At 37.5% G+C, this 23,938-nt stretch overlaps 3 protein-coding genes across 5 annotated transcripts; 1 reads left to right on the forward strand and 2 right to left on the reverse strand.

Moving 5' to 3' along the window:
- Positions 1-1,562: 1,562 nt before the first annotated feature.
- On the forward strand, positions 1,563-5,470 carry LOC121785435 (monosaccharide-sensing protein 2-like). Of its 2 annotated transcripts, none has more exons than XM_042183855.1 (6): positions 1,563-1,977; positions 2,135-2,289; positions 2,421-2,987; positions 3,443-4,314; positions 4,471-4,658; positions 4,896-5,470. In XM_042183855.1, the coding sequence occupies exons 2-6, from the start codon at positions 2,208-2,210 to the stop codon at positions 5,338-5,340; spliced, it is 2,154 nt and encodes a 717-aa protein (XP_042039789.1). In that variant the 5' UTR covers positions 1,563-1,977; positions 2,135-2,207; the 3' UTR covers positions 5,341-5,470. The 2 variants fall into 2 exon arrangements, with proteins under 2 accessions (XP_042039789.1, XP_042039790.1); XM_042183856.1 differs by having other exon boundaries at positions 2,191-2,289.
- A 1,584-nt stretch (positions 5,471-7,054) lies between these two features.
- Positions 7,055-10,826, reverse strand: LOC121785177 (MLO-like protein 10). The gene is made up of 15 exons (XM_042183555.1): positions 10,528-10,826; positions 10,195-10,252; positions 9,916-10,118; positions 9,596-9,715; positions 9,340-9,400; positions 9,148-9,236; positions 9,000-9,074; positions 8,811-8,899; positions 8,641-8,690; positions 8,509-8,549; positions 8,261-8,434; positions 8,085-8,120; positions 7,925-7,992; positions 7,779-7,839; positions 7,055-7,684 (listed from the first exon to the last, which is right to left on the reverse strand). Exons 1-15 carry the CDS (start codon positions 10,660-10,662, stop codon positions 7,220-7,222), a joined length of 1,725 nt encoding a protein of 574 aa, XP_042039489.1. The 5' UTR covers positions 10,663-10,826; the 3' UTR covers positions 7,055-7,219.
- A 9,069-nt stretch (positions 10,827-19,895) lies between these two features.
- Positions 19,896-23,481, reverse strand: LOC121783886 (protein STRICTOSIDINE SYNTHASE-LIKE 5-like). Of its 2 annotated transcripts, none has more exons than XM_042182069.1 (4): positions 23,025-23,481; positions 20,632-20,939; positions 20,384-20,516; positions 19,896-20,293 (listed from the first exon to the last, which is right to left on the reverse strand). In XM_042182069.1, the coding sequence occupies exons 1-4, from the start codon at positions 23,403-23,405 to the stop codon at positions 19,994-19,996; spliced, it is 1,122 nt and encodes a 373-aa protein (XP_042038003.1). In that variant the 5' UTR covers positions 23,406-23,481; the 3' UTR covers positions 19,896-19,993. The 2 variants fall into 2 exon arrangements, with proteins under 2 accessions (XP_042038003.1, XP_042038004.1); XM_042182070.1 differs by lacking the exon at positions 23,025-23,481 and adding an exon at positions 21,906-23,015.
- Between the last annotated feature and the right edge of the window lie 457 nt (positions 23,482-23,938).

Consider the following 23,938-nt stretch of genomic DNA (forward strand, 5'->3'; position numbering starts at 1 on the left):
GATTTGGCTGTGACAAATGAGCACGACGTTAAGACTATTCAATTCCTATAATAATAAAGAAAATTCAACAAATACAATGAAGTTACCATAGAAACTACTGTTCGGTAGAAAATATAATAGTGTAAATTGATTTAATTTATCAATATCCAAAACATCAATATTTACTAAAGTAGTAGTACTATTTATGGCTAGCCTTATTATGGCCACATACATTTATTGATTGCTGAATCCCACGTTATGGAATTATTTTCCATTTAATTATACGAGAACAATGTTGAATCAATTAGTAAGACGTTTCTTTAACGAATACATTCGTTGTTAGTTCAAATTACTTATACAGTTATACGTATGAGTATTAATAAAAACTCATCTATTTAAATTAAATTAATCCATATAAGTATTAATAAAACATAGTTTAAGTAGTAAAATCGGGTCTAGCAAGGCTCTCCATAGCCGAAAATCTTATGTTTAATTCCTTCTACTTGTTTTGTAATCAATTTATATTAAATATATAAGGTGGGCATACTTATATTAATATGCAAATATAGTTTTTTGCAGAATTAAATACACAGATTAAATCACACAAATGGGTATGCTTAAAATATTTACTATGAATTGGGTGATACAAGTGAAGGAAGTTGTTTATAAAGGTAGAACCAATATTGATTAGTTAAACATACCAAGTCATATTGTCAATTTGATATGGCTAGCCACAGGGGCGGATCCAGCCCTTTAGCAAGTGGGGCATTTGCCCCTCCTTACCTCTTCCCCTCCATTCTATATTTATACAAATTTTTCATGTATATATGCAAAACTATACTAAATGCCCCTCCTCAAAAATGAAAATTTTATTCATTTTGCCCCTCCTGCAATAAATTTCTGGCTACGCCCCTGGCTAGCCAAGAGAATATTTTCTCGTTGAATGTGCGATAATGATATGTTTATCACTTTATGATGATACATTTATTATGTTAGAGGCTCCGTGATTTTGGGTTGAATATTTTTATTTATCTTTATTTATTTTCCATATAGATATAGATATAGTGACAAACTGATTCCGCAATACAACTTCTATACTTTTCAAGTGTAGCGTTAGAAATATGCTTCTCTCATAGAGATAGAAAAAAAAAATCAAAACGCATTTCTCATTTGAAGACACAAAATTGAAACAATTTCATCTTTTCTCAAGAGTAAAAAAGGTCTCCCAAATACATAATTATGTTCGTATATTCGTCACTACAGCCTAACTAGTTGCATTAATAGGGTTATATTTTCTTTATGGAGCATTTCATGAAAATTGAGTAATTTCAATTTTTAATAAATAAGTATTAATCTATTTTCTTTTTTTCTTTTATTATCTTTTATAATTATTCATTATTTTATTATTCACCGCACACTATATATCTCTATTAAAAGAATGGATGTGGTAATTTTAATAAAATAAATTGTTAATATAGTAATTAAAAAAGAGACTGAAATTTGACCGGTTTGAATCTGGTGATACGCCTGAGGCTGAGGCAGAGATGGTATGTAGATTTGTTGCCAACTCACAAAGAATCTTTCCAAGAGAGAGACAGAGATTGCAATAAAATAGAGCCCAATGCCAACACCAACAGATCAGCGCTGCACGTTCTTGGATCGCCACTCATCTCCCTATTTCAACTCGCTTGCTTTTCGATCCCAAAATCACTGCCTTCTCCCTCTCTCCTCTCACGTTTTGCCAGCTCTACACTTCTTGTATTCATCACCATTGCCTCTCTTTGCTCCCCAATTAACTCTCAATTTAATAAAAGCTTTCTTCTGTCTCTTTCCCTCTCTCAACTTGTCTCACCATTTTACCTAACACACATATATAAAGGAAAGGTTGCGCCTTTACTGGCATTGCATGTGCTGCCGTTTACATACTGCGTGAGGGGCGTTGTTCTTGCAGTATCATCACATAGTTGATGGATTCCTTCAGGCCCTTTTGATTTCAAGGTATTTTGCCTTTTAATTTTGAAGGATTTTGCTTAAAAATCTATTCTTGATGTGCATTGCTTCCAACTTTGAAGATATTTTTGTATCATGTGAACGAACGTGACGATCTATTGTTTTTTCTTTAATCTCTGTGTGTGTGTTTGATTTGTATATACAGTGATATTGCAAAATCTGGGGCTTTGTCCATTTGACTGGAGTCGAATTTCTTGTTAGGGAGTGTGAATTTTGCAATGATGAGAGGAGCTGTTTTTGTAGCTATTGCTGCCGCCATTGGTAACTTCTTGCAAGGATGGGACAATGCTACTATTGCAGGTCTGTTTGTTTTTCATTAATTTGATGTTGAAGAAGATCAATTTAGATATGGAGTTGAAGCTTAAATTCTTGATCTTGAATCTAGAATTGCTGTGGCATGAGATCTTTTAAAAATGCAAATTCGTTTTCAGGATCTGTGCTTTACATCAAGAGGGAGTTTCATTTGGAGACACGGCCTACAATCGAAGGGCTTATCGTTGCAACATCTCTGATTGGGGCAACGGTTATCACTACATTCTCCGGGCCAGTGGCTGACTGGCTCGGACGTCGTCCAATGCTGATAATCTCATCGGTTCTCTATTTTCTTAGTGGACTGGTAATGTTCTGGGCTCCCAATGTGTACACCCTCCTTCTGGCTAGGCTCTTGGATGGTTTTGGGATTGGTCTCGCTGTCACTCTCGTTCCCGTCTACATATCCGAGACAGCCCCGCCAGAAATAAGGGGGTTGCTGAATACCCTCCCTCAGTTTACTGGCTCTGCTGGGATGTTTTTGTCATACTGCATGGTCTTTGCTATGTCGTTGAAGGATTCGCCTAGTTGGAGAATGATGCTCGGGGTTCTTTCTATTCCTTCACTGTTCTATTTTGCCTTGGCATTGTTTTACCTGCCTGAATCCCCGAGGTGGCTGGTAAGTAAAGGGAGGATGAAAGAGGCCAAGAAAGTTCTGCAAGGCCTGCGTGGACGAGAAGATGTCTCAGGTAAATTGCTCTTCAATCATACTGTATAGTTAAGTTATGATTTGTAATGAGTTCTGAATTCTGATGATAGGATTTGAAGTTAAATGATCAAATCTTGTATGAGCTTCGAATGGTGTCGAATTCAAATCTATTTGAACTAATCTGGTATAGAGATTGTTAGAGTGGACCTTATCTATAACTCCCGATGTTTAAGTTAGATGGATTTATGAGAGGAATACCGTCCAATGCGGAACATACAGATAAAAGTAGATGCTAGAAGTCGAGTGTCTAATTTACTACTGTGCGGTTAAACGAGTGCTTATAGCTCTTTGGTCAGTGAGACCCTTGTGGTTGCTCGATGTAGCATTATCTGTACATTCGAATAATAAGTATGCTCTGATTATCAAACCTTGTTTTTGCTGACATGATTTTTCTTGTTTAAGTATGTAATTCTTCTCTTGCCCTCTTGTCAACAGGTGAAATGGCTTTATTACTTGAGGGTTTAGATGTCGGAGGTGATACAGCCATAGAGGAATATGTCATCAGTCCCGATAACGTTCTTGCTGGCCACCAAGATCATGAAGCAGAGAAAGATCGTATCAAATTATATGGTGCTGAAGAGGGCCAATCCTGGATCGCCAAACCCGTTGCTGGACAGAGCACTCTGGGTATGGTCTCCCGTCAAGGGAGTCTGGCTAACCGGAGTATGCTTATGGATCCGATGGTCACTCTCTTTGGCAGTGTTCACGAGAAGCTCCCAGAGATGGGAATGGGAAGCATGAGAAGCATGCTCTTCTCGAATTTCGGCAGTATGTTTAACGTAAACCCAGAAAATCAAGCTAAACACGAGCATTGGAATGAAGAAAACATGGAGAGGGATGAGGAAAATGCTGGATCTGATCATTCTGGGAACGAATCTGATGATGACATGAGGAGCCCTTTGATTCGCCATGATAGCAATGCTGAGAAGGAGAATAACGGAGAGCAGCTCGGAAGTGTAGGAATCGGTGGTGGCTGGCAGCTAGCATACAGGAAGGATGAGAATAACGCAGGGGGTCTTAAGAGGATCTACTTGCACCAAGAGGGCGGTGCTGCTGCATCCAGGCGCGGTTCGGTTATTTCCATAGCGGGAACTGAAGGACCGGCTGATGCCGAATTAGTCCATGCTGCTGCCCTAGTGAGCCATTCTGTTCTCCGTGCTGATGACGTCACCACTCATCAATCAATTGGTCTGGCAACGGACAAGAAACCGCAAGCTGCTGCACAAGGTCCTGGCTGGAGGGATCTTTTCGAACCAGGAGTCAAACATGCACTCGTTGTTGGCATAGGACTTCAAATTCTTCAGCAGGTAAATTTGTAAGTTGATTGTTGTCTGCTGCATTTTAGTTGCTTCTTAAGTAACTTACCACTGAATATAGCCCATTAATTCGATGACCATCGACATGTTATCCCTTAAACTTCTTGGTGTTGATCCTACTGCTTTTCTCGTCGATGATATGTACAGTTTTCTGGCATTAATGGAGTTCTCTACTACACGCCACAAATTCTGGAACAAGCCGGTGTGGGAGTTCTCCTTTCGAATTTAGGCCTCACCTCAGAATCCGCCTCTCTTCTCATCAGCGGACTAACTACATTGTTGATGCTTCCTAGCATCGGTGTTGCAATGAGACTCATGGACGTTGCTGGCAGAAGGTAATTCCAAATTCGTGATCTCATCGTGTACTCTTAGCGAGTCTGTGTCATGATAAACAGGCCTTCTATCATTCAAAAATACATAATACATGGTTTGTTTATTTAGTTCTTTACTTTTGAGGATGTTAGTATGGATGTGCCTACCTTGTACCTAACTTGTTAGAAACACATTCAATCCCAGACAGTGACATTGTCCAAACACTCGTGTTCATGTTCGTGTTTGTTTCTCCCCTGCAGATGGCTCCTCCTCTCGACTCTGCCCGTGCTTCTAGTGACGCTGATTATGCTGGTTCTTGGCAACGTGCTCGATCTGGGGTCAGTGCCTCATGCTGTGATCTCAACAGTCAGTGTGATCATCTACTTCTGCACCTTCGTGATGGGGTTCGGGCCGATCCCAAACATCCTATGCTCGGAGATCTTCCCCACCCGCGTCCGTGGGCTCTGCATCGCCATCTGCGCCCTCACATTCTGGATATGCGACATCATCGTCACCTACAGTCTTCCCGTGATGCTCAACTCCATCGGCCTGGCTGGTGTCTTCTCCATCTACGCAGTCGTCTGCGGCATCGCGTGGGTGTTCACGTACCTCAAAGTGCCGGAAACCAAAGGGATGCCACTGGAAGTCATCACGGAGTTCTTCGCAGTGGGTGCGAAGCAAAATGCAGAGAGTGAAAACAACTGAAAATGTGGTTGTTATGCTTTTGGATTTCATTTTTATTTGTATGTTCGGTTTCTGCAGTTGTTACATTCTTTAGATACAATTTACAAAGATTTTGGTATAAATTTGAGTTGTATTACCATTATATTGGGAATTGTTTTGGCTTGTCAAGTGAATTTTGAATGAATTACTGGATATTTTTCATAAGTAAATAGGATTAGGACCGAAACGCGGTTGGCCGTTCATTTTTTACGAAAATGTTAAATACGAACCAGAATATATTATTTAAAAAAAAACAAATGCATGTATGGGACAATTTAGTCTACTTTTTATAAAGAAAAATATTCAAAGCATTAATTAAATAAAACATTCTTGAAGGAAAATTCAAAGCATTAACTAAAGAGTAAAGGCCAAAATTGGTCCTTAACATATAACAATTTTACGATTTTGGTCCTAAACATTATCTTTTGGATTTTTTGGTCCTGCACATATGGACATTTGATCATTTTGGTCCTCCGTCAATATTTCCGTTAAAAACTAACGGTCAACATTATCTTTTGGATTTTTTGGTCCTGCACATATGGACATTTGATCATTTTGATCCTGCACATATGGAATTTTGATCATTTTGGTCCTCCGTCAACATTTTCGTTAAAAACTAACGGTCAACGGCCGATTTTTGACTAAAACAATGGGTTGGGTCGGGTCGTGTTTGGGTCGGGTTTGGGTTATACGTTAAGAAAAAAATAATATTTTCTTAAAATCTAAGCATAATATTTTCGTTAAAATCTAAGCATAATATTCTTAAAAAATTAATTAATATTTTTTAATTAATAAAATTAAAGTATAGTATTTTTTAATTAATTTTTTCATGAATTTGAAGAAAATATTATGCTTAGATTTTATTAAAAATAATTTTTTAATTATTTAATTTTATTATATAGATTTAATATTAATATACTTTAATTTTATTATTTTGATTAAAAATGATTATTTTAATTTGGTAATTTTTTATTTTATTGTGTAATATCATGTTTAAATCGTATAATAACATCATGTTTTAGTCGTTATAATATTTTTAATCAACAAAAATAACTAAAAATTAAAGTTTTATAATTTTTTAATTAATAAAAAATAATTATTTTTTTTCTTAACGTGTAACCCAAACCCGACCCAAACACGACCCGACTCAACCCATTGTTTTAGTCAAAAATCGACCGTTGACCGTTAGTTTTTAACGAAAATGTTGACGGAGGACCAAAATTATCAAAATTCCATATGTGCAGGACCAAAATGATCAAATATCCATATGTGCAGGACCAAAAAATCCAAAAGATAATGTTGACCGTTAGTTTTTAACGAAAATGTTGACGGGGGACCAAAATGATCAAATTTCCATATGTGCAGGACCAAAATGATCAAATGTCCATATGTGCAGGACCAAAAAATCCAAAAGATAATGTTTAGGACCAAAATCGTAAAATGGCTATATGTTCAGGACCAATTTTGGCCTTTACTCTTAACTAAATCCAACATTCTCGAAGGAAAATAAGCATTAATTAAATCAACATTCTTGAAGGTACACTATGCAAGTGGTTAAACTAGAAATATGTTACAACTACAATTACAATCTAAAGAAATGTTGTCCTTCTATAAAGAGATTTAGTTATTACTTATCACAGTTGAAAAAAATCTGAAAGATCCAAAAATATAAAATGGTGATTATGGCAAACCTAAATTTTTTAAAAATTTCGAACATAAACAAAATTTATTAAAATGTACACAAAAATATCTAAATATCTAATCACAAGTGCCTCCTGCCGCATTAAAATTTTGCACATATAAATACAGAAGCAAATATAGAGTAAATCTTGAGAAAAATCCAACAAGCATTCTGCCAACCTCACTTCTGCTGGGTGGGAGCCGGGCGCCCGAACGAGAAATCATCTTCGTTCCTCGTTTCCTGTCCATTCAGAGCGAATTCCCTGTCATGCTCGTCATCAAGATGATGCTCATCAATGCCGTGGTCGTGGTCGTGATCGTGATCGTGATCCAAAGGATCATTGGACCGTATGATCAAGCTGGCCGTCGGTGGTGGAGGCGTGGATGGATCCTCGATATCAGATGCGTCATGGTCTTCATAACCAAATCCCCGAGTCGAGTGACCGGTGGTCTTGAAACGCTGAAGCATCGCGCCCGTAGGGTGGAATGGTGACCCCATTGAAGATGTCGGGCTCGCGTTCCCACCTAAGGTTCGCGTAGGGGTGCTTCCTCCCCGCCCGTGCTTCTTCTTCACCGCCATGTGCCACTTCTTGAGGGCATTAGACGTTTGCTCATCAAATATGGTTTTCTTCATGCTTGACCCCATCTAGATTTTGATAGTTTGGAACATTTTAGATAATTCTCCCTATATATATAATGCATAGAAATTTACCAAGTAAAAAAATGTATCAAGATACTACCTGAGCAATGAGGGCATATAGTGGAAGTGTAATGTAGCTGCACAAACATAGGACTCCAACCCTATAACATCAACACCAAATTGAAGTCATTAATCAAGAATGCCAGGAACCATGATAGATAAAAACTAGCGTCGAAAATCACTTACCCTACACCAATCTTGATAATCACAAGTCCGAGATTCTCATGGATGCAAGAATCGATCCCAAACTCGTACTGCACATGAACATTTTTTTTCTCTAGTTAGTGATATTGTGTGAAAGAAGTTTATATCAGTATTGATAATAAGGTTGATGAGGGATCATTACCCAAATCCACAAGAAGTATGTCAATTGGAAAGCATTCTGCATAGCAAATTAAGTGTATTAGCATACGAGCACGAGTCTATAAACTTATTTCTCATTTTCGTTACCCTTTTACAGTAAACGGTCATATGCAGCTATGAGTTCGAATATGTTGGTTGTAAAGGAGAATCCTTGAGTACCTGAAAAAGTGCAAAGTGTATGAGATGCAGCACCAGCCGGGGCCGACCAAACCAGAAATATTTGTCGGAGCCTTGAACGAGAGGTATGCCCTGGACTACTGCATGTCTCTCTATTATCTCAAGGGCCATTTTTGTCAAAATAGCTTGTAGCTTCGTGCCGACAGCCAATATTATCTGAAAAGAAGCATTATGTCAATGTGTTTTTCTTCTTATGTATTTGTAACTTGTATTAGTAATAAGTATCTTACAATCACAGGAACTAAGGATGCCCAAAACAGTGCTTGCCACCCTGAAATAGTTTGAACAAATAAAACAATATGTCAAGAGATCAAATATAACCCGAGGAATCATATCGCAGCTCTACAGTAACAGTAACATACCGTGAACATTTATGAGCAAGAAAACGACAAATGATCCCCACAAAACTGGACTGTCAACGTATAAACGAAGAAGAAGAGACACAAGTCATATATTAGTGCGTTAGAGAGAATTCTAAACTGATTACACAAAATTCATCAGTAACTAAGCATTCAATCAAGAATATCTCTACCTTACTCCCACAACAGTCTTAAAGTCATCTTCCAGTGACCGTTTAATGTATTTTTGGAAGTTGAACTTGCTTCCGGGGGCCAAATGAACCTAAAAACCAACCAAAGATCAATCACAAAAGTCCGGATGAAGCAGCCAAAATGACTACTTAGGTCACTGAAAAAAACAATGGACACGAAATAAGACTCACGGAAATGAAACCATTTCGTAACGTCATATAATCAGATTTGCTAACAGACCTAAAGAATTGTCGGAAAAAACATCCCTGCATGAAAGATAAGCATCAGCAAGCTACAACGATAAAGTAACCACAAAAAAAACATGAAGTTGAATCTCACAATGTAGAAAAAGATAGGTATCCGTGTCCAGAAACTAGTGTGCGCCCTCACGAAAGATGTCTCATGAGTAAGCCTGAATCTTGAAGGATCTGTAAGGTCCAGAAAGATTGATAAGCATGCATACTCATGTAAGAAGATAAATTAAGATACACAAATTTGGATAAATGAAGCAAAGTGTATGTTGTGATGTACCATTAGAAAACTCATAGTCGTGGGAGGTAGTCTCCTGCTCCCATCCTTTCCAACCACGAATCTACACACCATACAGATACAAAATATTAATATATGGATATATTGATCCAAAAGACACCGTGTAGATCATTTTTTACTTCTGCAACAAATGCAATCTTCTCCATATATGTTAATGAAACCATTCGATAAACCAGTTCAATACATGAGAAAGACAAACAGATGCAAATACGCAGAAAAAATAAACATTGAGATGTACCTTAAGCTTTCCAAGTCCCATAGTGATAGCACTGTAGAGCACGTGCAAGACTGCTAAAAAGAATATAAGAATATGTATCTGATGCAGTCCATCCACCGTTATAAGTGGTACAAGCCCCTTCTGAAAATGGCAGATTAACTAAGCGATTAGATTGTGCCTTTATTGAGACATAGACCTCACAGAAATTCACACTTGCCACAAATTCATACACTACACATTCTGTTTTAGGTATATTGCTATGGGACCTATCTGTTTTAGCAGAAGCACATATTATTACTCAAGTAAACTTGAGCCTAGCAGCTTCAGCAAGAGAGCGTTACCTCGGCACATTTATTAGACGATTTGCCAGCTAAAACACGGCGATCAAATGACAAAAGCCTGCGACGACCCTCATCTTCCTTACCAGTTTTTTTTTCTTTACAAGGCAGCATGATATCAGCAGCACCTTTAGGTATGCAGATTTCAGCAATGTAGTATTGACTGAATACAAGGGTCAGAGAGATGAAACCAAGAATCATCAACTCTGCAGCAAACAAAACAAATCAGAGTCAATAAAAACTCAACAAATCTTAGCATCAAAAGAAAACAAGATGATCTACCTGCTTTGACCTTCTCCAGCGCCTCATACAGAGCCTTCTTATGCCTATCTGTTAACCACTGCAAAAACAATTTCACCACTCCCATCACTGAAATGAATTAAGCCATCTATAAACACAAATGCCAAACAAGACAAGCAAAAAAGATACAATTTTTAACAGCAAGAAAAGCATGATCAACTCAAGTACTCAAAACATTTCCTAATAAGTCCAAACCAAAACAGAAAGAAACACAAAAACCCAATAATCAAATCAAGATACAATTTTTCTGAGGAAAAAAAAACAGAGGCCTAAAAAACAGTCCATTAAGGTCAAACGGAGGTGGATCTTTCTTACCGTCCCAACTTTGTGGAGGAGTTTTTCAAGGACAATAGAGATGATTATGATGACAGCACAAACACCAGCAACTGCCCATGTTGCTGTATACTGAAGATCTCTCTCCTTATCCCCATAACCAGACTCACCAGCCATGGAAATCCAAGGTCAACCAGATAAGACCTTCCACTTTTTCTTTAGCTATGGAATAAAATCAGCTGCTCTTTACTGACCTTTCAACACCTGCTAATTCTTGTCTTTTCTTTCCACAAAGGAATAGTGGAAAATATCAAGTAATATGCTGTGGAATTTATACTCCACAAATGCGTGTTTAGGAGATATGGTTGAAGAAATAGGCAAAGCATGACTGTAGTTGGTAGCGACAGCCCATTTATTGGACTGTTCTTGCTTTTTGAGCGGTTATTGTGTAAATTCTCGGTTTTGGCACGTCGTTTATGAAGGTAATTACTGCTTAGTCTTATTATTCTTAATTAAATCTAGATCTGGTCTTGGGATAATGTAATATTTTTATTCTTATGTACTTCAAAATTTAAGCTTGATTGTCAGAATTCAATATTTTTGTTTACATAAAAAAAGACTAATATTGCCCCTAAAATGAAATTAAAGTATTGATATTGGATTAAAATTATTAATGTGATTAACCAAATGCAAAGCACGTTGACTTTTCCTAGAAAATTTTAATCTCACCATCTAATATTCAACGTTGACGCTATAGGGAAGCCCATAATTGTGTTCTAATTGCTTTATTAAATTAAAATCTTAGAAACAAATGCTACATTTAGTAGTATAAATGCTGAATTAGTCAACAAATGATATTTATTTTTTCGTTAAATTAAAGAGATGTCAATAGTACAGGTTTTGGAATAATTAAATTAGTGAATATAAAATGTACATTAATATTGAAGGTTTTAAGAGGACTAAAATGAACACAAAATGGTCATAGATATTGAAGCCGCCAGTTTAAAGTGTAATAGTATATTAATTATAGCGTTAAGTACAAGCGATGTATAAAGTTTTAATACTCCCATTAATTATTATTGTCCCACACACAAAGAATATTTGTGTACAATACATTAAATTAAAAATGAAAGAGGCACTAAATTAAATGACAAGAAAGATGTCATTAAAGACAGAGGTTTCGTCTATCTTTAAGTTAATTTAAGCTTAAATCGTTTACAGTTTACACTTTAGATTATCCTTACAAAAATTTGTAAAATAAAATAACCGAAAATATAAAAAAAATTCCGAATATCAAAACAACAGTAACGAGAGTGAAAGAAGAAGTCAATAGGAACTGTGCGATTAAAATAATAATGGCATGATTAGGTCATATTCAATTTGTATCCCCTTTTTTTATTTCATGTTATATTATTATATTGTATAGGTACACATATAATTTAAATACTTTCGTTCGTCCACGAAAAATAGACAAGATTGTGAATTACACGCTTTTAATATATAAATGGTAAAGTAAGAGAGATAGAAAAAAGTAAAAAAAAGAGGGAGGGAAAAGGTAGTGAAATGATTGTTAGTGGATTGTGGGGTCCACGTTTAGAATTGGTTGAAAACTTTTTTTTTTGAACTTAGTTTATTTTTTTGTGAACGGAATAAAATGGCAAAACTTGTCTATTTTTCTATTTTTCGTGGATAGAGGGGGTACAATAAAGAGCAGACAGGTGGCGTGCGATAAAGGGAGGAGGTAGCCGCGGAGGAGGTCGGAGAGGGTGAGGCGGCGGCGACTGAAAAAATCATAGTGTTAAATATTTTCCATCAAGTATAAGGAACATTTATATACTTCTAGATGGCACTATTAGGAAAGTTGCAATTTAAGAAAAATCCAGTAATGGCAATTTGACGTGAAATAGAACGGTGAGGCATCTTAATTAGTACTCCCTCCGTCCCCTAATAGGAGTCGCTCTTTCACCGGGCACGAGTTTTAAGAAATATTGAGAAAAGTTGGTTGAAAAAGTTAGTGGAATGTAGGACCCACATTCTTATATTGGTTTTATAATAAAATGTGAGTGGAGTGAGTTAGTGGAATGTATGGCCTACTACCATTTATGTAAAAATGAAGAGTGACTCTTAATGGGGGACGGCCCAAAATGGAAATTAGCGACTCTTATTCGGGGACGAAGGGAGTATAATACATATTTTTTTCATTCAGTAAACTGAAAGTTCGAATTATCATGAAACTATATGGAAAATTATTGCATATCACTCATTTTAAAATGGAGAGGGAAATATACTTGTCATGTTAATCCACTTAATAATATATGACATTCACCTTTATTGTCTTAATCAAATCAAGTATAATAACCATCCAAGCCATCTCATTTCCAGCTATGCGTAAAGTTTGAATTTTACGTTGATATTTTTGTTTTTTATTTTGATATATAATAACTTCATGAGTTGATTATAGTTAAAGCTAACTCCACTATATCTAACTAATAATATCAATAACTAAATAGTAGTATCATTATCGAAATAAATTACTCCAAATTTATAATTTACCTCTAGGTGAGACTGAGACTCATCATTTGACTTGGTCTAGTTATCTTAATTTTTAGTCTTTCTTATTTATTTTTAGTATTTGTACCCACTTGCAAGTTGCAAGTACTCTAGCGCGTATGAGGCGCATTATTTTGTGGACTATCATTATTTTCATAAATCAAATAACTAATTCTATTGTTTTAAAAAATATTTAAGCACCAAAATATCATGATAAAGACTCATTCCGTAATTTGGCGTGTTTCGAGATTCATTATATGTCAAATCTTCAGTTCTACGACATTAAACTTATTGCTAAACAAATTTGTTTATCGATATTAAATAATACTACTATGGCATTATTATAAAGTGATTAATTTCGTCGAAAAATTTTGTTACTCCACTCATGATGGGGTTTTGAATTTATGTAGAGAATAGTATTGAAAATTAATTTAAATTGGTTGGATTTAATTAAGATCGAATTAAGAGCATATGAATGACATGCATCGATGTGGAGCTTGTTGATATTGAATCTTAGTTTGACATTTTATCATATTAATTAGTTAATTATTCAATCTAACCTTAAGTTATTTTAATGATAAGAAGATTTTTTGGTACTAATGACAAGAAGAATTTTTGGAGTATTACTTTTTGTTCCCTACATGGAGTTAGATGACTTATTCAACTACTTAATAATTATCTCCCTATTCTACTACTTATTTTTATTGTATTTATTTTTCTTTCTTAATGGCATCATTGATCATGCCCCTTTAAATAAAACCCATATTGTTTATTTTTATTGTATTTATTTTCCTTTCTTAATGGCATCATTGATCATGCCCCTTTAAATAAAACCCATAGTGTGTTAATCCCTAAAGTTCTTAATCCAGAATCGCCTAAAGATTACCATCCCATAAGTCTATGTAATGTTGTTGTTCGAATTGCCACTAAAGTGCTGGCTAACAGACTAAAAGATATCCTTCCTTTTATAGTTTATGTAAACCAAAGTGTTTTTATTCCGGGCAGGATGATAGCTGATAATGCTATGACAGCTTTTGAATTATTCCATTCTATGAAAAAGAAGACTAAGGGTAGAAATGGGATACTTGCTCTCATGTTAGATATGAGTAAAGCCTATGATAGGGTGGAATGGCCTTTTCTAAAGGCGATCCTCACTAAATTGGGATTTTGTGACATTTGGATAAATACGGTTATGAATTGTGTCTGATCTGTTTCTTACTCAATCATTATTAATGGTGAGCCTACCAATAGATTTTGCCCAGAAAGAGGTCTCCGACAAGGGGATCCACTTTCTCCTTACTTGTTTATCCTTTGTGCGGAAACTTTGTCTACTCTTTTGTATCAGGCTGAAGCATGTAATCAGATCCATGGTTTTCGGGTTGCGCGCTCTGCACCACCAGTTCTCACCTCTTTTTTGCCGATGATGGCATCTTGTTCTGCCGTGCAAGTGAGAGGGAAGCTTTGGCATTGAAAAATATTCTCCGCATATATGAAGAAGCCTCTAGGCAGAAGATTAATCTTGGCAAATCCGAGTTAACTGTGAGCAAAAATATTGATGACCAATGAAAGAACAAAATTCGTGAGATTTTGGGGGTTAACGATGTGCCTTTCCATAAAAAGTATTTAGGCCTTCCAACTATGATCGGGAAATCGAAGAAACAAGTGTTTGGGATGCTAGTGGAGTGGGTACACAAAAAATTAACGAATTGGAAGGAAAATACACTATCACAGGCAGGTAAGGAGATAATTCTCAAGACAATCAACCAAGCTATTCCAACATATACCATGAGTTGTTTTCTTCTCCCAACTTCAATTTATGATGAGATTGAAAAAGCCATGGCACACTTCTTTTAGGGTGGAGTGCGGGAAAAGCATAAAATCCACTGGAATGCATGGAGTTGTCTAACTACATCTAAGTTTGAGGGAGGCTTGGGATTTCGTGATCTTCAATTTGGCCATGTTGGGTAAACAATTGTGGCGAATATTACAGAAGCCAGACTCTCTCATTAGTCAACTTCTTAAAGCAAAATATTTTCCAAGGAGAGATGTCCTCAGTGCTCCTATAGGTCATCAACCAAGCTATTTATGGAGAAGTCTAATAGCATCCCGCGAGCTGGTAACTGAAGGAATGGCATGGAGAATTGGTGATAGGAGAAAATTTCCAATTATTGGCTCGAAATGGATTAATGGTCTGCCTCCGACAGCACCAAAAACTTTCCAAGATTTAGAAACATCTTTCTCATTGGTCTCTGACTTAATTGACCAACAAAATATGATTTGGAAAGAGAATGTAGTGTACCAGCTCTTTAGAAGCAAATCGCCTTTGTGCTATGCCACTTAGCACTCGATTGTTGGATGATAAGCGAATATGGGGATATGACAAGAAAGGATTATATTCGGTTTGGATGGCCTATCATTTGGAAGGCACACTTTTTGACAAAAGTCATGAAGATAGAGCCTCCTCAAGTCAAACGGAAAAAGGTTAGAAAAGGTTGTGGCATTCAAAAGTCACACCTAGAATTCGACACTTTTTATGGAGGGCCTGTGTACACAGCTTGCCCACTAAAGATAATCTTTCTCGTCGAGGCATTGATGCAGGGTCTGTATGTGAGATATGTGGCTTAAGCTGTGAATCAAGTGACCATCTTTTGTTACAATGCATTGAAGTGGCCAAGATTTGGAGGTACGGTCCTCTTCATTTTGAATCTCAGTTCCTTAATAATTTTTCATTTAAACAAGTGGTTGGGTCACTCTTGGAGAAATTACCTCAAAAAGCATTTACACTTTTTGCTTGTATTGCATGGAATATTTGGAAGAGGAGAAATGAATTTTACTTTGAGAAAAAATCTTTTTATTGGAAAGAAATTCTTTTGAGGGCCCACAAAAGTTGTATGGAAATGTCTGATACTTTTGAACGAGATACAGAAAATAGAGTTGAACATCACAGGTTGCAGAGATGGAAACCTCCTCCCACGGGCACTTTTATTATGAATAGTGATATAAATATTCTCAATGATGGTCAAGTTGGTCTGGGTGTGATATTTAGAGATGAAAAGGGGATGGTTATTTTCGCATGCAAGACTAAAGTTAAAGCAACTGGTTCGACAACGTTGATGGAAGGTAATGTTGTTTGTTATGGTTTGAATATGGTCTTTTTACAAAATATATCCAATTTATACGTGCAAAGTGATAACCAAAATTTGATCAGAGGAGTACATGTGGATGTTGAACTTGATCCTTATAGAGAGGTGATAAAGGATGATATCTTGGCAATTGCGAGAAGAGTTCACGTCATCGAATTTAATTTCATCCCTAGAGCTTGTAATCGTGTTGCTCACTTGTTATCTAGATGTCCAAATTTTGTGGATGTAAATTTTATTCCTAAAAACATTTTGACTATTGTATTAGAAGAAACATCTTAATATATATAAAATATTTCTCGTTTTCTCAAAAAAAAAGTTCTTCAATCAATCATTTATATATTTGATGGTGATAAGGGAAAGATATGGAAAATAATTGAAAGACAAATTAATAGAGATATGGAGATATCTCGTATCAACTCCCCCATGGTTAAAATTCACATTGTCCTCAAGGTGGGAACACGAAGAAGCAAAGAAGAGAGTCGCTGATAACATGAGCTTGACGAGATCTATCTCCTCCGGGATCAAACGCACGCCGAACAACTGAGCGTGTTCCTTCATTATCTTCATCAAAAATCACCAAGGCGGGCTCGTGATGATTCAACGCTAAAATGGGGATCTTGTCAACGCGACCACGAATACTCAAACAACGCAAGTCCATCCAAGGAGGGATCAACCGTGCATCTGCGTCGAGCAATGCTAAACGATAATTCATACCTGCAACATTACATATACGCAAATCCACATAGAAACCATCGGTGTCCTCTTTTATCAAAGAAGAGTTCATCATCTTCCTTAACTTCAAAATATCCAACCTATCATGCACATTTCCTTGAAGCCAAACCTTGAAATCACTTTCGATAATCGGCAAGAAAATAGGCAGCGGCGGAGGTGTTGGCTGAATCTTTGAGACTACTGTACAAGTAGAAGCATATGCATCCTTAATTTCTTCTTGCAACATATATTCCGAGGTTTTGCCTACGCTAGTAGCTGAAATTTCGGAAAGCCTCATTTGCAAATCACAAAAGGAACGGACAGATGCCTCAACACCACCATATGAATCTAAAGAAGAACTCGAGTAGTCAAAATTTTTGGCATCATCACATGAGTATTCAATCTGAGCATCTAAAATCGATGAATTAGACCCCTCTCCTTCGTGCACCTTCATTCGAGGTCCATACATAGAATTAAAATTCCCTTGTTCCCTATCAATCCTCCCAAATAAAATCAACCCCGAAAGAGAAGAATCTATCTTCCCCTTTGAGATCGCGACATCCGCAGCGGGCAGCGATGCTGCTGAACGGCCGTGACTCGGCGGAGACCAGCCAGAAAGAGAGTGTTTCGGGGGTGGCGGTGGCCAGCCGAGTGGGGGCTTGCCGGTGCAGGGCTGGTAGTTTTGGTGGGGTAGGCTTGCAGCGGCGGCTGCTGTTACCGGTGGCTGCCGGTAGGATTGGGGACGTTGCTGGAGGTAGGGTAGTGGCGGTTGGGGGTAGTTGTGACACTGTGTCGTGGGTGCAGCCGCAGTTTGACGCTGTGGCTGGTGGGTGTTTGGAGGCGGTGGCGGCTGGTAGGCGTTTGAAGGCTGCGGCTGGTGGTTTTGGTGGAGTAGGCCGGTGGCGGTAGCGGCTGATGTTAGGGTGATTGTTGGTAGGTGGTTGGAGACTTCGACGGAGGCGGCTGGTAGGTTTTCGGATGAGGAAGCTGCTGGTGGTAGTCTTTTGACGGCGTCGGCTGATTGTGGAAGTAGTGATCAGCTGTTGTTTGCCCCGGCGTGACGTAGGCTGGCGCTGAATATTTCAGCAGCGCATATGAAACCGTGTAGGTGAACAAGCGTTGTTGTTCGTCCATCACGTCTTGAATGAAGGAAAGGAATAACAAGGTATATGGAAAATAATTGATAGACAAATTAATAGAGATATGGAGATATCTCGTATCAGACGGAGACTTGACTTGCAACTTGGTCTAGTTAGTTTTTTGTCCCTTTATATATATTAGGGCTGGCAAATCGTGCGGATTGGGTCGTTATCGGGTCAACCTGATAACGACCCAATCAAATAAGGTCTAACCCGAACCCGACATGTTAAGGAAACCGTAAATCCGAACACGAACCCGACCTGCTACCTTCAAATCCAAACACGACCCGCACCCGACACGAACTCGTTATTGACATGATATAATATGGGTTGACACGACACGATAACGACCCAAACCTGATATTACACGATTAAACCTTCATTTTTAACCTAATTTACACAATTAAAATATGTTTTATACTATTTAAACCTAATTTATAAGAAATTAAAAAAATTAAAGTAATATATTTTTAAAAAATAATAATAAAAGTAATAATATTATTTCTTAATGGGTCACTCGTATCCGACCTGCATCCGACCCGAACCCAATCCGAAATTATCGGGTTCTTAATGGGTCAACTCGATAAGGACACGGACCCAATAAGACTTGACCTCAACCCAATAATTTCGTGCGGAATCGTATTAGATTATCGTGTCGTGTCGAAAATTGTCAGCCCTAATATATATATCATTGGTATGTTGACTTTTCATATTAGCTCCACTTATTGATCATAGAAATATACAAGAGGGAAAAAATACTGAATTAACATAAGATAGAAAAATACTTGTACAGTTAGTAAAGGGGAGGGAGGCTTGACAGCAACTATATTAAATCAATTGGTGTAATATCAATTGGAACGAGAATCAAATTACCCTAACAAAACTTTGAAAATAAAAAAAGAATTCAAAGAAGCATGCATGAATAGTTATATTTGCAATATGGAGTACATTAATTATATTCTCTTTAGACGATATTTTCTTTTCACTAATGTTATCCTATATCATATTTCAATCACAAAGTTGTTGATAGCGATGTGTATTATAACATGAAATAATTTCTACTATAAAGTGTTCAAAATATTAAAGGTTCTTACCCTATTCGTTTATATTCTTATCCAATATATATGAATCTACTTTACACTATGTCCGCCGATGTGTGCATGTAGGCAATTTTGGCTCCACACCATCTAAAAAATTTAGATTTTAAATTTTTGATAAAATTATAACGAATCAAAAGTGAAGTGTACCGGAATAATATTCTAATTTATGTGAAAAGTTTTTGATATACTAGTAGTATATACCAATGAAACTCTATTTCTGTAGTACGACTTGACATATAAGTTGTCGGCCACGTCTTTAAATTCTCCTACAAGGACTACTTCCTATCCATATAAGATTAAACAATTTGATCTTGGTGTATATTATTATTGTTAATATCAGGAATATAATATGCTATAATAATTACAAGAAAAGTGCAGTATAACTTTAGACGGGAGAGAAGTAAATATGAAATTAGTGTTTTACCATATTCATTTAATCTTAAGTTTTTCTTTCCCAAAAAAAGTGATTGGGTACATCGCTCTTTCTTTGTTTCTCAATCTTCAATTTGGGTTTGATTCACACCTTAATAACTTCATGTTACACTCATGTATGGCGTGTTCATCTTTGACTGTTTGAATTCTTCATCCATAGTTTTAATCGCATTCTAATGTCTCAATCTTAATTCTATTATTAAATCACAATAATGATTACTATAATCAACCTGAAATTTGAGCATCCGCAGCTTCTAATCTGTGTGTTATTTAGCATATTCTTTGTAGTTGCATAAATGTGAGATAAAGATATTAAAGTGAGACGGCCACTAAAGTTTGAACTTAAAAATAAAATCCATGGTAACATACATGCTTTATTATTCATTATAGTTTAAGTAAACATACATATATGATATATATACCACTTAAGATCTCACGATGGCGGAGTGGTGGTGGCGGTGGCGGTGGCGGTGGCCGGAAACAGAGTCAAGTCGAGTCGAGTAATGTAGGGTGAGATCAAAGAACCACAATACAGATAGTGGCTAAGTTTGTTGCAACATGTAACATATGAAACATCTGCATCATAGTAATGTGCAACAGCTTTCCCCTCCAAATTAACCGCTATAGTCCCTCCATTTCTCTCCGTCTTAGGCCGCAATCCGTACTTGTCTAGCGTCACTATCACCTTTCTAATCCACGGACGTTGTCGTAGCATCTTCGAAAAACTCGAATCCTATCCAAATCAATAAATAAACATGCATGAGTAGTCACAGAATCTCATCAGTACATGTCACATGTATACATATATAAATAAATATATTACTGTGGCTAGTGCAATCCAATAGAGTCCGTGGCCGTCGTATCGGATGTTGTCGGGCAATCCGGGCAGATTATCAATGAATATTTCGACGGACCCTGCCTGGGGGCCTTGGATATAGTACTTCTTGCACCTCATCCTGCATTTAAAATAAACCGGATTTATTTTATTCATCAAAATTTCCTAATATATATTTTTGCCCCTCTTAAATTGAATTCCTGGCTCCGTCCCTATATGCAATGAGAGAAACTTACATTACAGTTTCACAGACAATGACAAAAGTGTGATCAGCGGAGAGGGTGACACCATTAGCAAAGTAGAGGTCTTTCAACAGAATTGTTGTTTTTTTGGTTGATGGATCATAGCTCAAGAATCTACCGTGAGGTCTGCCTTCCATCAATTCTAAGAAGGCGTGGTCGACGTCGTATTTGTAGGAGGCATCGGTGAAGTAGAGCTTGCCGTCAGGGCCGATATCGACCGCATCGGTAAACTTGAATTTGAGGCCTTCAGCCTCATCAGTTAATACTTGTATTGCACCATCTCTACTTATGTTTAGTAGTCCCTGTAATCACAGTCACGAAGACATGATTTTTTTGGGATCGAATTTCAGATTGAGAGATTGAATCTCATGATTGAATATGTTTATGTTTGGTTCATGATATTGAACAGTAATTTACAAGATAAGGAGCCATATTCACCGTCTCCAACAAAAATAAATTAAATTAAAGAAAAAAGTAGTAAGCAATAATTAGCAAGTGTATACCCATATATATTTAAATTATCTTGCCAACCAAATAACTTTTTTCCATTGAATTAATCTTCATTTATTTCGTATTGTATCATATTAGAGTGTTATCAAAACAACTGAACACCACCTTAATGGGAAGTCATTTGAAAATTGCTATACTAATCACTTTAAATACAGTGTATAATTTTTGTCTAAAGAGATGACATTAAAGATAATAATTCTAGATTTAACTGTTAAGATTTCCGAATGATAATACACGTCAGCTGAATATCTGGTGGAATATTTTAGGATATTTTAGAGTTGAGTGCACAATCTTTTATGGCTGATATTAAATGGGCAAAATCCAAATATATTTATTTATTGGTGAAAAGGAATTATGTTTCAAGATAATCTGAATACGACTTAATTGTATGAAATGAGAATAGTATTTAATTATTTATTTTAATATTTATAAATAATTTTAAAAAAATAAACTATATGTATTTTACAAAATTAAAATGAAAATCAATCTAAAATTATCTAGTGATATTTATAATAAAACAAAGAGTAAAGGCCAATACTGGCCCTAAACATATAACCATTTTACGATTTTGATCATAAATTTTATCTTTTGAATTTTTTCTGAACATTTCAAATTGGATCACAATTGGTCCTGGACTAACTTTTTCTGTCAATATTAACAGTCAACGGGATTAATCCCGATTTTGACCAATTAAAGTGTTAATTGTGATTACTTACACCCCTAATATTATCCTTAATTATATTAGTCCTAGAGCTAACCTTGTTCTCAAAGGAAACCGCTCTGCTCTCAATTAAAGCCTCCATCACCGACGACCCCCAGTCCGCCTTGGAATCCTGGAGCCCTAACAACACCAACATTTGCTGATGGAAGGGGGTCACCTGCGACCGCTCCGCCCGCCACGTCATCTCCGACCTCCGCCTCACCGGCACTCTCTCCCCCAACATAGGCCACCTCCGTTTCCTCCAGAACTTCTCCGCCGGCGCCAATTCCATCTCCGGCCCCATTCCCCCCTCGATTTCCGACATTACCAACCTCCGCCCCCTAAACCTCTCCAACAACATCTTCAATCTCACTTTCCCACCGCAGCTCTACCGCCTCCGGAATCTCGAGGTTTTCGACCTTTACAACAATAACATCACCGACGAGTTCCCCAAGCAGGCTCACCTGCTCGCTAATATTCGCCATTTGCATCTCGGATGGAATTTCTTCTCCGGAGAAATTCCACCGGAGGTCGGCACGTTTCAGCATCTCAAGTACCTTGCTGTTTCCGGAATGAGCCCGCCGGAGATCGGAAACCTGGCGCAGCTGAAGGAGCTTTACATTGGCTATTTCAACCATTTTCCGGTGGACTTCCGAAGGCGATTGGGAATTTATCGCAATTGGTGCGGTTTGACGCTGCTAGCTGCGGGCTTAACGGCGAGATTCCGGCAGAGATCGGGAAGCTGCAGAATCTGGACACGCTTTTCGCCGTCGTCTGCCTTGGATTCGTCGTCGATCGATGGCCGGTGGAAGAAGAAGACCGCCGAAGTGAATGGGAGAGTGAGAGAGAGACACTTCTCCATTTGGCTGAGTGTTGCAATTTAAATGAAATGTATTTTATTTTCTTTTTTGATATTATTTATTTTATATTTTAAATGATAACTTATTAATATAATTAAGGATAATATTAGGGTGTAAGTAATCATAATTAACACTTTAATTCGTCAAAATCGGGATTAATCCCGTTGACTATTAATATTGATGGAAAAAGTTAGTCCATAACCAATTGTGATCCGATTTGAAATGTTCAGGACGAAAAAATTCAAAAGATAAAGTTTAGGACCCGTTTTGGCCGTTACTCTAAAACAAAAAATGAAAAATCCAGTTTATAGAGTGACCTTGAATGCATCGGCGACGATTACTTCACCGTGGAGCCCGTGAGCGATCCCGAGCGGCCTTCCGCCCGTGTTGACCCACTTCTCCACCACTGACTGGGCGGCGGAGTCCTTGAAAGCGACCTTGCTGATCCACCCGTCCTCGCCGCCGGTGTAGATGAGGCCAGTTTGGGGGTCATACGCAATATCCTCCGGGGACACCAGCTCGCCCTCTCCGATCCTCTCCGAACCGCTCAGCATCCTGTCGTTCTGCTTCGGCGCCACCAGAGCCAGCTCGTGCTCCGGAAACACTGCCGGATCGAACGTTGCAAAACTGTACAGAAGCGCCGCTGCCAAAACCGCTACCGCGGCGACGGCGTAAGGTAAAGGGACTATGCTTGCCATTACTTGAGATCTCTCAGTCACTAACAAACCCTCTATTTATGTTTTTTTGAGATTGAAATATGATTGCTATGACTGCTAGCCTTAAATAAACTTAGCTGTTTGGACGATCAACTAATTAAATATATGGAGTATTAATTATATTTTAAATAAATAAATTAAAAAAAAAGAGCTCGATGTGAATGGGTGCGGCGATTAAGTAACACTACGGCTTTTTCTAATGGTCGTCCAGAAATCAATTTGGATATATGAGATAGTACTTGATGGGGTACGTACTAAACAAGCCCAATAGCAGTGACAGCTCGGCCAGCCCAAAGCCCAAGAGTTCAGTTCGGCATTACCAAAGAGTTCGGCCTCAGCCTACAGCTCGGTAAAAGCCAACCAATCAAGCTCTGCTCTCAGGTCGGCATCAAGCTCTACTCTCAGACCGGCAACCAAAGCAGTTCGGTCTCGGTATTCGACCGAACAAGGAGTTAGTGGACCCATACCGGATGTCCAACACACCCACTACCACGTGATGTCAGTTCAGGCCACGA

This window comes from Salvia splendens, chromosome 21, assembly GCF_004379255.2.
Source record: "Salvia splendens isolate huo1 chromosome 21, SspV2, whole genome shotgun sequence".
Taxonomy (NCBI): domain Eukaryota; kingdom Viridiplantae; phylum Streptophyta; class Magnoliopsida; order Lamiales; family Lamiaceae; genus Salvia; species Salvia splendens.